This window comes from Elephas maximus, chromosome 22, assembly GCF_024166365.1.
Source record: "Elephas maximus indicus isolate mEleMax1 chromosome 22, mEleMax1 primary haplotype, whole genome shotgun sequence".
Taxonomy (NCBI): Eukaryota; Metazoa; Chordata; class Mammalia; order Proboscidea; family Elephantidae; genus Elephas; species Elephas maximus.
The window spans coordinates 59875172-59888286 of NC_064840.1; the positions used below are offsets into that span (position 1 = coordinate 59875172).

The 13115-nt window shown below is 39.5% G+C and overlaps 1 protein-coding gene across 1 annotated transcript in view; it reads left to right on the top strand.

The window, feature by feature from the left end:
* The window catches only part of ZMAT4 (zinc finger matrin-type 4), a 290640-nt gene that overhangs the window by 191842 nt on the left and 85683 nt on the right, over positions 1 to 13115 (top strand). Inside the window, exon 4 of the mRNA XM_049865500.1 lies at positions 11128 to 11358. Coding sequence (XP_049721457.1) covers positions 11128 to 11358 — 231 coding nt within the window. The remainder of the gene's footprint in view (positions 1 to 11127; positions 11359 to 13115) is intronic.

A 13115-nucleotide genomic window follows, 5' to 3' on the forward strand; every position in this document is an offset into this window, starting at 1 on the left:
TGTTGAGTCGATTCTAACTCATGGTGACCCCTTGTGTGTCAGAGTGGATCCGTGGTCCATAGAGTTTTCAATGACTGATTTTTCAGAAGTAGATTGCCGGGCGTTTCTTCTGAGGCACTTCTCAGTGGACTTGAACCTCCAGTTTTTTTGGTTACAGCTGACCACATTAATCATTTGTACAACCAAGAGAAGAGATGCTTGGTAAGGTTGAGGTACAAGGAGGCCAATGCCAAACTCTATCTAGTCCAATGGCTCCCAGCCCTGGCTATGCACCAGAATCACCTGAAAAGTTTTATAACCTACCATTGCTCAGCCCCACCCAGAGAGATTCTGATTTAATTGCCCTTGGGCAGGGCCTGAACCATAATTTTTTAAACTCCCCACGTGATTCTAATTTTCAGTCAGTTTTGAAAACTACTGAATCCTAATCCAGAGCTTTCCAAGTTTAATTTGCGCATTACCTGAGGTTCTTATAAAATACGGATGATGATTCAGTCATCTGAGATAGAGCCTGAGATTTGCATGCCCAATAGACTACCAGGTGATGTCTACCTTTCTTTGTCCATGGAGCACACTTGGAGAGACTGGTTTTAAGCAGCTTTGCAGTTATTGACTGCTGATGACACCCTCGTTCTAAAAATTGTTCAAAAGAGATCATTTGTATTCTCTCTCATATATCTACTTTAGGCTGTGCCTGCATGATAACTATGACATTTGCAATTGTGTGGCCAAGCCATGGCTAAATTAATGATTATAGGGGATACACTTGAATAATTCAGGATACCTGGTGGACTTCTGTTCCACCTAGGGACTGAATTAACTTAATGATTTCCCAACATTTATCTGAAAAGTCTTACCTAGCCTAAAATGTGCTTCCTTATTTGCAGTTGTCCTCTGGCTATAAACCTCAATGCTCAATTTGAGAAGCAGTGGTACAATGCCATGATTTTTAAACTCTTAGGGCTAGACAACCTTCCTGATTTAATATTTGATACCCTGGAATCTCTTGACTCAAGTGTTCTGAGAGGCCTAAGATGATGGAGCAAAGTAGCTCTATCTGTCTCACAACCTGACCTCAAAAACTTCTAGAATTTCTTTGAGATTTCATAGAGTTGACTCAGAATAACATCAAGCCTCTAGGTTTTAGCATTTTCCAAGTGACAGTTAATATCAAGTACTTTATTTCTGGAGTAAATCCAGGAAAATATATGCATAGCTAATATTTGTAGTTCTAAATACAAAATAGAGCCGATTTTTATAACTGGCAAACTGTGTGTTAAGGCCAATGTTACTTTTATGTATATATGTCCCTGGGTTAAGCACTCGACTACTAATCGAACGGTTGGTGGTTTGAACCCCCCGGAGGTGCCTTGGAAGACAGGCCTGGTGATCTGCTTCTGAAAGTTCATAGCCTTGCAAACCCTATGGAGCACAGTTCTACTCTGCACACATGGGGTTCCCATGGGTCAGAATCAACTGGACAGCAGCTAACAATATCAACATGCTTAAGGTAACTTAAAACTGAATTTAGAGAAACCAGAGATCCCTTTTTTGAGAGGAAGGTTGCTGGCTAAGGGGGAAGAGAAGTATGGCTGTACTCCTACTGAGAGAAAGATCCCGGCACTAACTTGCCTGAAATTACTTCTAAAGCTTCAGCTTCCTTCTGGCCCGGGCCAAAAGGCCATTCCCTCTTTTTCTGTCCTCTAAACCTAGTCTGCACTTTAGCTTTGCTGTGGTCCTGGCATTGATCATTTTTCTCATCTTTGAATCCTCTATATTCATAGGCTATAAGAAATGATCCAGGAAGCTGGCTCTCTAGTTGAATAGCTGACGCTGCCTGATAAGTCAGCCATTCTCTACCCCTGACCACAGGGTATAGATTAGGTGAAGGCAGAGAATGATGGCAGAATAAAAAGGACAAAAGCTAGTATCCGTTCCTAGGCTAGAGAATACCAGTCATCCTACCCCCGTCACAATATTGTTTGTGATCTCAGCAATGCCCTCCAGCTCAGAAATCTAAGGATGGGACCTGCTGGGGCAGACGTCTCAGGGTGGCAGTGAGTCAGTGAGTGAGTACCTGTCAGGGAAACCCACTCTGCCCTTCTAGGACTCTGCCTCTTACCTGTATTAAATATGGAGTCTGAGGTTCATGAGCAAAGGCCAGGGCTGCCCAGTTGGCAGGTTATTGATTCTATGTTCCTTTCAATAGGAAAGGAATATAGAAGGATGTTCATAACTCTCAAAAAAAGAATAAAAGCCAAAAAACCAAAAGCAGCTGCTGTTTAGTTGACTCCACCTCATGGCAACCCAGTGTATGCCAGAGTAGAAACAGTTCTACTCATAGGGTTTTCAGCGGCTGGTTTTCAGTAGATCACTAGGACTCTCTTCCCAGGTTACCTCTAGGTAGACTCTACCCGCCAACCTTTCCAACCACCCAGAGACTCCATCATGAGTCGTTATGGCTCTTAATGTCTAAGAAATTTTACCACAGCCTTGGTGTCTCTGAATTTTTTTTTTTTTTTTTTTTTATTCACTGTGTCCTTAGGCCAAAAGAAATACTTAGCCATTTGGTTTGTTAAATAGTAATGCTCAAACTGAAAACCCATTGTCATCGAGTTGATTCTGATTTATAGCATTCCTATAGGACGGAGTAGAACTGCCCCATAGGGTTCCCAAGGCTGGAATCTTTACGGGAGCAGACTGCCGCGTCTTTCTCTCGGGGTGAGGCTGATGGGTTTGAACGGCCGATTCTTCGTTTAATAGCCGAGTGCTCAGCCACCACACCACCAAGGGTCCTTACGTTCAAACTACTTAATAAGTATTTTTGTTCTAACAACTTAGTTGCTTTTTAAAAGGTTGATATACATAGATTAAAAGAAACATTAATATTTTAATTTTATTCTTAACTAACCACACTTATTAATGTATGTTTTTGCCTGTTGGACACTGTATAGCTTCTGAAACTTTGGTTCACGTTGGACCTTGCACTTTGATATTTTGTTTCTCACTGATTTTTGTGTCATAAATAGCGACTTCCAAAAACCCAGATTCACAGAACTATGATCTCGTTGAGAGAAATGTAGCATCTGTTGTTGAAAAAAAAAAAAAAAAAAAAGTTTTGTTTTTTTTTTTGATGTTGAAACTGTCCACTACCTGGAGCTTGTAGTTCCTGTGGTGTCCAACAGATGTCGCTATGCTTTCCTTAAAAATTTAAAATATTTAGTGACTCTGTTGAGAGTTCACTATACTATCTCAGGGCACCTCAGCATCGAGTTTGGGAACTGTGGCCGTACCAAAGATTTTGACACCCAACTCAGAGGGAATGAGTCATCTCCACTGAGTAGTGTTGGAGGACTGAATACCATGAACCCATTGTACTCTACATTCTTCTGTGCTTGTAACCTTAGCCTGGACAGAAAGGATGCTGTCATTTGGCTCCAGTATAAGTCGTTACCAGTTCATCATACTTGCATAATGTGCTAAAGTGAAGCCATAAATTGCTTTATGGAGAATAAACTGCATCTCTTCTTCAACAAGTGTTTATTTAATGCACACTATTTTTTTTTTTTTTTTATGTGCCAGGGCTGGTTCTGGGTACCTGGGATACATCTGCAAATGCAACAGATAAAGTTTCTTGTCCTTGTGGACTTACATTCTAACCTTCTGTTTTCAAAGCATAGAAGAATGTGGAATATAACAGCCTTTGGATTCTTTTTTCGAGTTAACAAGAGGAAGTTATCAAATGACTCTTATCCCCTCTAAAGTTCTATTTAATGGCTATTTTCAAAGATTAGAATTCTGCAGAAAACAGGCATACTTAAGATATTTAGAACCCAATCAGTGACTGTAACTAGAGGGAATGAGTCTATATTAATGAAAATCAATGATCTATGAGTGCTGTATTAATGAAGACTGATGATATATGAATGCGGCGTGGTTGAGGAAGCAATTCCCCTTAACAGGCTGATTAGACTTTGAATGTTGATACAAAATTGGATGGGAATGATGGTTCTGTTAAGTCATCTTCATCGTTGTTTATTCTCAGGAACTGTTAAATGGCACATATTTTGTAATATCAGATATTTTATAGGGTTCTTTAATTTCCTTCATGGCATAAAAGAAATAACACATGGATTTTTTCTATCCTACCCGCTGCTGTCGAGTCGATTTTGACTCATAACGACCCCGAATAGAATTCGCTTCTAAACACATATGAGAAAGAAGAGAGGTATATCGTTTTATCTAATTAATTAGAGCCATTTTGGGATCTGCTCAACAGTGAATAAACTGCTTTCTTTTGGAGAAACAGAGGAAGCTGGGGCTTTTACGTTCTATTCTGACTGATCCAGCTTTCTCCATTTTTTGCCAACTCACCAATAAATTAATAAATAAATCACTGCGGATAAAATCTTCTGACGTTTAATTTAAGACCTGGTTGCAGCACCCCAAGTCCTCTAGCAGTGTTTCCTAGAATTTGCACTAAAACAAGTTTCATGAAATGCGGCCCACGTATAAATTGTAAAATAAAAACCTTTTCCCTAAGCGTCAAAGACTATACGCCTGAGTATAAAACAAATCAGTCATAATCCACAACTTAGAAAAAAACTATTGCTAAGATTTTTATTTATAGCCTAGCCTTCTAGCTTTTCTATATAGTTTTATATGTGTGCGTATATATATACACACACAGGTATAATTTAATAATAAGTAATTTATTTTATACCCTACATATAATTTTAAAACCACATTTTTTTTTTTTTTAATTTCACGCTATAGCTTGAACACTTCCCCCAGGGCATGAGCCATTTTTCCAAAGCAGGTTTTTTAATTGCTGCATGGTATTTCACAGTCTAGATAGCCGCCGTTTATTTAATCTACATCTTATGGTGAACATTTAAGTTATTTTAAACCCTGTAAAAGAAATTTAACAAAACCTATCAAAGATTTAAAATGGAGCTATCATAAAACCATTTACTGAAACATGAAAATTCCCAAGCTGGTATTAACTAAAATTCACTACTACTTTTCTTCATTTATTCATCACCTATTTATTGAATGTTTACTATCTACCTGGGGCCCCTGGGTGGTGCAGTTAACACACTCAGCTGCTAATAGAAAGGTTGGAGAGCCAAGTCCACCCCAGGGTGCCTGGAAAGAAAGGCCTAGTGATCTGCTCCCCAAAAGTCAGCCATTTAAAGCCCTATGGAGCACAGTTCTACTCTGACACACACAGGTCACCATGAGTTGGAATAGACTCCATAGCAGTAGGTCTCTCACTATGTACACAAGAAGTATTATCCTCTGTGAGAGACACAAAAGCAGTTGAAGTTATGGGCCCTGACTGCACAGTTTGCTAAGATGAAGGCATTTGAGATTTACCTGTAGAAGAGGCTGGGCTATTTGGAGACTGTGGTCAGTTTGCATTGATAGCAGCCATGTAACTGTCAAGAGCATTTACAAAAAAAAAAAAAGGTGACACTTGCTAAAGAGTTGATACCGTTATTAATTTGTTTTAGGGAGAGAACAAGGGAGGAAGAAAGACAGTTTAGCATAGGGACTGGAAATTGGAATTTTTTTTTTTTTCTAAAGAGATAATGCATATTTCCAAAAAATTCCCACTAAGAACAGATGCTGAAGCCTAGGAAATGTATTGCGGCTCTAGAGTTAATCTGTTTATTTGGCCTATCGCTCCCTTAGTGCACAGTGGAAACTAGCTGACATTGAAATACGGCCCTGGTCTTAGAGTAAGAAGATGTGATCCTTGCCATTTCTTCTGCTACTTATTAATCAGGGGACCCTACACTAGTGGATTCATCTCCTTGAGCTTCAGGCTGGCCTGTTGGTTAAGTAGAACCTTTGGGCAATTTCAGTAAGAAAATCCATGTAACAGCCGTGTTGGATTTAACCGCACAATATCCTACAGCAGGGAAGAGTTAGCACTATGGCTAAGAATGTCTTTTGTGAGTAAACCAAGTACTTGAAAATGAATAAATTCTTAGCTGTCTTTCTCTGTTGAAAAAGCCCCCAAATCTTTTGTGAAAATGGACTACTTTCTGTTATCCCGAAGCTTAGAAAGCATTAGGAATAGGTGAAAGAGGGAGAGAGAAGAGGAGAAAGGGAAGAAAGGAAAAAAAAGGCAGAGAGAGAGCGTGAGCTAGTAGGGAGTGTCAGTAAAAGGCTCTTATATGGAAGGTGAAGGGCAGTTGTAGTTGTGGTCCTGATGGTGGGCAGGCAGCTGAGAATCCTGTTGTCTGCTGTGTTACCTTCTCTGGCAAAGGTCTCCCACCTGATGATCTAACAAGTAAAGCTTTGAGATCTATTGTTGGATCCTCTCTGCTTGGTTGAAGCAGTTCCTCTAAGGTCCTGAATAATTATTTCCAAGTTTTCACTAATACCTGTTTTCCCAGTGTGATGTTAAATCAGCTCTGTTCCCAGAAGCTAGGGTAACCAACTTGTCCCAGGACTTCCCTGTCTTAGCTGTCATCATACTAAAACCCATTGTTGTCCAGTCGATTCCAGCTCATAGCGACCCTGTAGGACAGAGTAGAGCTGCCCCATAACGTTTCCAAGGAGCACCTGGTGGATTTGAACTACTGACCTTCTGGTTAGCTGCCATAGCTCTTAACCACTGTGCCACCAGGATTTCCGCATCACCATACTGGGTGCTGGTATTGTAGAGTGTGGTGGTAGACAATGTTAGATTACAGAGTGAGCAAGTGTTCTGATTGGAGACACACACAGGGTGCCCTGGAAATATTTTTGTTCTTAAATCAACTGTGGTTATTTTTGCCAGGCAGAAACAAATATAGGGCAGAGATACATATTATTTTAGGCTATTATTCAAGACGACTCATCCAACAGTCTACAAATGGCTGTTGAGAACCTGCCCCTTGACAAACATTCCACAAGGCCCTAAAAGGGACATAGAAAGTTATTCCAGGATCAGATGGTTCTTAGAAATCACATTTTAGAAACTGGCTTTTTTTCAACTGTCTCAAGCACTAAAACAATATGGATTTATTTTAGTTGTGCTAAACTGGCTACAGATCCATGATCTTTTATTCAAAGCGTTTGGGGCCTGATGCATTTTGAAATTTAGAAATTTCAGGATTTTAGAGACCAAGTAAGGCACAAATGCCATATATTATATTTACATGGAACTGGGACAGCACTCCATGATCAAAATATTAATAATTCTGTTTCGGTATGTATGTATATTTACACTAAGTAGTATATATAAAAACTACTTGCCAATTCAGGTCAGGTTTTGCTGACCAATGAATCATGAAGAAACTTTATGAGTTTCCGGTGACTTTGAATTTCCTGAATTGAAGATAAGGGATTGTAGACAACTATTAGAGAAAACAGAAGAGTGTCTAATAGAAGCTTATGATCTGATTTCCATTACACACACACACATATTGAGACAACTAAGTGTACAAGGCACTGTATAAGAAATGCTAAATGAATGCCGAGTTTCGAGGAGGCTGAAATACTTCTTGCTTAGGTTTTCGAGGCCTCACAGAAACTGTGGGATTGAGGGGAATCTGAAGGATAGGTGTTCAGTTATGTGGAAGGGATGGCACAGAGCAGCAAATGAGGGTCTCAACCAAAGACAGGTGGTGGAACATCTCAATAGCTCAGTATGTATCTGAATTTCTGAATGGAAAAAGGGTTTAAAATTGCTATTTAGCTTTACCAATATTAATTTATACCATGAGCTACCTTTTTTGAGAAACTTATATGTCTTGGTGAAATGGGAAAATTAATGCAAGTTAAAAACAAACAAACAGAAGTAATTGTTACTTTTATCTGTCTCATGGATAAATACATGACATTTTGGTTATTACCTATGGAAAAACTAGTTCCACTGCTGTTGAATGTAACATATGACTTTATTATATGTGAAGATCTAAGAAGTCTCCATTTTATAGGCATTTTCAAACAAAAGTTTGGCAATATTTAGATCACTGATTGTCTATATTGGCTGTGCTTTGGAATCATGGATGGAGATGTGGGGGGAGGGGACAGACTTTAAAAATATCCTGACGTTCGGTTCTCACGTCGAAGATTCTGATATAATTGGCCTGACCCCAGCCAGCATGGACACAGAGACTCTTAAAGTTCCTGGGTGAGTCTAACGTTCACCCAAGATGGAAAACCACAAGTTTATATAAATTAACTCTCAGTTTCAAGTTAAACATAGGAGAGACAGTGTCAATATTTACTCAAATATTTTTGTAATTGGAGTGAAAACATAAAACGTAAAATTAAAAATTATCAACACTTCAACTAAGGTTCTTTGTTAAAAGCCTGTTTTTACACCAAATGATAATCGTCACTCCACTTTTTATTAATTTTATTAGAATAATACAATTTTGCCAAAGAAATATGGGTTTGATGGTCCAAGTACCCACACAAAATTTAGCAGTAAAACCTGGAAACGCTTTCTGCCATAATAACCTCCATATTTCGTCTCCAGTCAAAGCCATAAAAGGGAGAGAGGTTCTGCAGTTTGTTCCATGCCTCTCCTATGGGTTAAGTGGAAAGAAAATTAGTTGTAAAAGGGATGGTGATCCTGAATTTTAACCTTGTGGAAACTACAATGTCACACAGCTTAGCAGCGATGGGACCCAACCCAATTTAGACTTTTGGCTTTGATACAAGGCTGTTTCCACTCATCTCATGCAACAGCTTTTGTTTGTCTTTACAGGCATTAAGGGGATATAAACTGGGTTGAGATTGGGGAAGACAGTTGGAAACAGAGTAAAAGAAAAATGAAACTTTTGGAGTTGTACACAAGATAGCAGAGTTATTCAGGAGGGGAAGCTACGATACAGATTTCTTGTTAAACCACTTTCTTATGCGCCAAGTAAGATTATCTTGTTTGATGAATATTCTGTTGTACATCCCTCCTGCCAGGATGTGGTATATAGGTATCAATTGATAAAATCAACTCTGAAATGTTTTTTAGGGCTCAGTTTAGAGAAAAGTAAATTACACTTTCAGAGTCAACATTTATCCAGATTGCGAACGTTTGATACGTTTACCGTTGCCGTCAAAAAACAATAAAAAAAAAAAATAGGCAGCTATAAATCCTTGGAAATTGATAAGGATGCAGGAGATCTGGAAAGCAAGATCCAATTTCCTTAAGAAAAGTGGATAGAAGTTCTATCACATACAGGTCAACTGCATATTTGTAGCTTGTATTAGCATTTCTAAATCAGAGCAAAGTGATGCTGGGTGCCTGCTGAGGTACTGTGGCTCAGCTTTGAGCTTTGCTTCCAGATAGTGATATACAGCCCAATCTACAATGAGGCTTCTGAGAAATGTATTCTGGAAATCCTGGTGGTGTAATGGCTAAGCGCTACGGCTGCTAACCAAAGGACTGGCAGTTCGAATCCGCCAGGCAATCCTTGGAAACTCTATGGGGCAGTTCTACTCTGTCCTATAGGGTCGCTATGAATTGGAATCGACTCAACAGCACGGGGTTTGGTTTGGTTTTTTTTTTTTGGTATTCTTTCTCCCAGTCCCTGTAGAAATAACACCAGTAAGTATCATCTAAGCTAAGTCTTCCCTGTGTGAGGAAATGTCTGAAAAGGGAAGAAAAAGACTTCCTCAAGATATTGCCATAATACAGGCTTTTTTTTTTTTTTTTTTAAACCAAAGTGTCATTTAGCAAGTATTTATTTCTGTATCAGTTATTTAATCTAAACAACAGAATTTCATTGTAAAGGTTATTGAAAAGTCAGGGAGATGATTATGTGGCTTCTTAACTTTTTATTGAGGTCACAGATCTCAGCTTTTTCTTGAAACTGCTCTGATGTTCATGGTTTTGCCAGCTGTACTCTGCCTTTCCGTGACAAAGCAGCAAACAGAAGGTACTACTCTACTGTATTCTGACTAATGAACCATGTGAGCTTTTAAATGTCTCTTCCTTCTCAAAACATTTGGGTCAGAATTTTTTTTTCACAACTAAATTAAATCTTTGTAGAAAGTACAAAAGTGAATGACGCCTAGGAAAAAAAAAGTCTTCACTTATTAGGAAGTACGAGATGAGTCCTTGGAGGTATTGGAAAGAACGCCAGCCCTGGAAATGGGAGGTTTGGTTTTGAGTCCTCCTTTTCCTATAACTATGAGTTAGAATCGACCCAGTGGCTATGGGTTTAGTTTTTTGGTTTTTTTTTTTTCCCCATAACTAGATAGCTCATCTTAAGTAAAGGACGTGGCAACCCTGAAACCCATCATCTGAGAGACAGGACAGTAATTCAAGTCTCACAGTCTTTGTAAGGATGAAAGCAATTTGTATGTTGTAGTGCATACAAAAGTTATTTATACTTGCCGTGAGTAAACTCCTTCCACTTGGGTTCTTTTTTTTCTGGGCCAGAATTAACTGCAAGGACAAAGTTGAACGTGTAAAATTAATAGTTGGACTTACAATGTCAAAATAGTGATAGATGCCTTTTCAGTTTAGATAAGCAACATCTGCTCTGTAGCGTTTTTCTTTTGGACTTTTAAAAATATATATTGTACCTTCAGCATCCATTTCAGCAGGTATAGGTTGAAAATAATCTACCACAATAAACGCAAGTAACTGACAATAAAATTAGCATCATTCCCTCAACTGGTGTGATCTGTGTCCCTGAAAGATCTGCCTGGAGCACACAGGCAAATCCTTTGTTTATTAGTTCTTTCCATTTATAGCACACAAATGTTCAGTTCGCTCATTCAGAATTTTTTAAGTCATGATTGTTCAGTGTTTCCTTCAAGAATCGGCTTCATTTGGATGAATAGATCACCCCCTTACCCCCAAGAGTTTATTACATCAACTCCTATTTCCTCATAAGGGTTTGTCTTTTGAGCTTCTCAGATTTCGGCATAACGATATGCAAATTCTGATCTCAATCAATTAGGAAGTTTTGTCCCAACTACAGAGATGAAGGCGGGCAAAGAGAATGTTCTTGCTGTCAATGAGCTCTTCTGGATTCTTGAGCTCTACAATGAACTTGAGACCTTTCAGCATTAGATATTGAACCTGAGACTCTTTCAGCTTTAGGCATTGAGGAGAATGCGTTCAGTAATGGACTAATGTGGCCCCTGGTTCTCTCTGATTGTTTTCCTTCACAGCAACACCCATCAGCTCGCTTAAGTCCCCTCGGGTGGACGCTGCTGCTCCTGTGGTCGCATCTCCCTATCAAAGAAGAGATTCAGACAGATACTGTGGGCTCTGTGCAGCCTGGTTTAATAATCCTCTGATGGCCCAGCAACATTATGATGGCAAGAAACACAAAAAGAATGCAGCGAGAGTCGCTTTATTAGAACAACTGGGGACAACCCTGGATATGGGAGAACTAAGAGGTAAGAGCAATTGTTCGACTTCCTGCCACAAAACTCGGCTTTCAGAGAAAAGATCGTGGTTCAGTCATGTTTGCACAAACTGGGATGATGCTTCTTATTCCTTTGATTGTTAAAGAAAAAGCTAGGGTCACTCAGAAGGGATAGAAGAAAAGACAAACAGAAAATGAGCTTTCACTTAGGTTTTGTAATCTTTTTTGTTTCAAAGTGTTTGCTGTTTTCATACTTCATTGACTGTATTTTAGATCAAAGCCACTCATCCATAAACCAGGTTTTGTTTTGTTTTTTTTTCCCACGCTGTTTTATTTTTAATCACTTTCTTTAATTAATGCTTTTGTAGGCCAGCAGTATGAGAGAAGAAGCTAAACAATGCGACAGCATTATCTATTTGAAACTTTTGGCCTTTTATAATTCAGTTAAAATGAAGCAATGAATTGACTCTATTTAATGGTTTAAAGCCAACCCAAGGCCCTTTATTAGAAATATCTAGAAAGTGGAGGTAAGATGGTGCTGTGCGGCACTATTTTCAGCCGTCCACTCTGAATTCTTCTCTCTGAATTCTCCAACCCCCGACGACTGACGGGCATTTGCTCAATTGGTGGAAACCATGCAGCATTCAAACGTCATGCAAGGTTTCACAGAAGCTGTGGAGTAGAGACTCAGAAACCACAGGGTAAGGAGGAGTCCCGTGGATTCCTGGGAAGCCATGGACCAACTTGCGGGACTTAGAGTATTTTATTATTAGCAACGATTTAAACACGTATTAATCACCTAAACATTTTTGATCAGCTTGGTGTTGACAGTGTAGAAGTAGAGGAAAATCATATACTATATTTTTCTAACACAGTGTAATTTTCTCAGAGAAACGGTGTCGTGAAAGGTGGTGCTGATACTCTACCCCGGGCACGGCATGGATTAGATAACTGTTCTGGGCTGGCCAGGGAGCTATCAGCTATAAGCTATAAGTAACACATTTACAATCCAATTTTGAGAAAGCAACCTGGGTTCAAACGGGATTCTGTGCATATGGCCACCAATTCTTACTCCCTCACCTCGCTGTGAGCTTCGAAGGGTGATAATTGCAATCAGAAAATGACCCCATACACTGCTAGACCAAATAAGTGGGACAGAAGATCATGCTGTGTGAGCTAAGAGAAGGGAGAGGTCACTTCTGATTATGCAGGCTGGAGAAGGCTTCACTGGGGAGAGAGGCTTGAGATGGAACTAGAAATGTGGGTAGCCCTGCAGCGGGTGGGATGGGGGGAAGAGAGGATATGCCGTGTGAGCAGAACGATGTATCCATAGGTAATGAGGCAGGGAAACAGAGCTGTAGACAGCAAGTAAACAAGTTGGAGGAATCCTGTCATACAGTACAGACTTAAGACTGGAGGTCCACTTAATACATCTTCGGAGCTTGATTAAAAAAAAAAAAAAAATTTCAGAATACGTGATTATAACAACAACAAACGAGCAAACATTCAAAACATTTTATGTTGGTTTCCGCTATAGGAAAACAACATGGAGCTCAAGAAATACTATGATGAACAGTCTCGTCACAGAAGCCCTGGATTGCTCGTTACTATTGCTTTTCGTTGGGGGATTTCTTATGCTCTCAGCCTTGTGGTTGACAGGTACCATCGAGTCGATTCTGACTCATAGCGACCCCGTATGACAGAGCAGAGCTGTTCTGTAGGATTTTCTTGGCTATAATCTTTACAGAAGCAGATCTCCCACCAACCTTTGGCTTAGCAGCAGAGCAC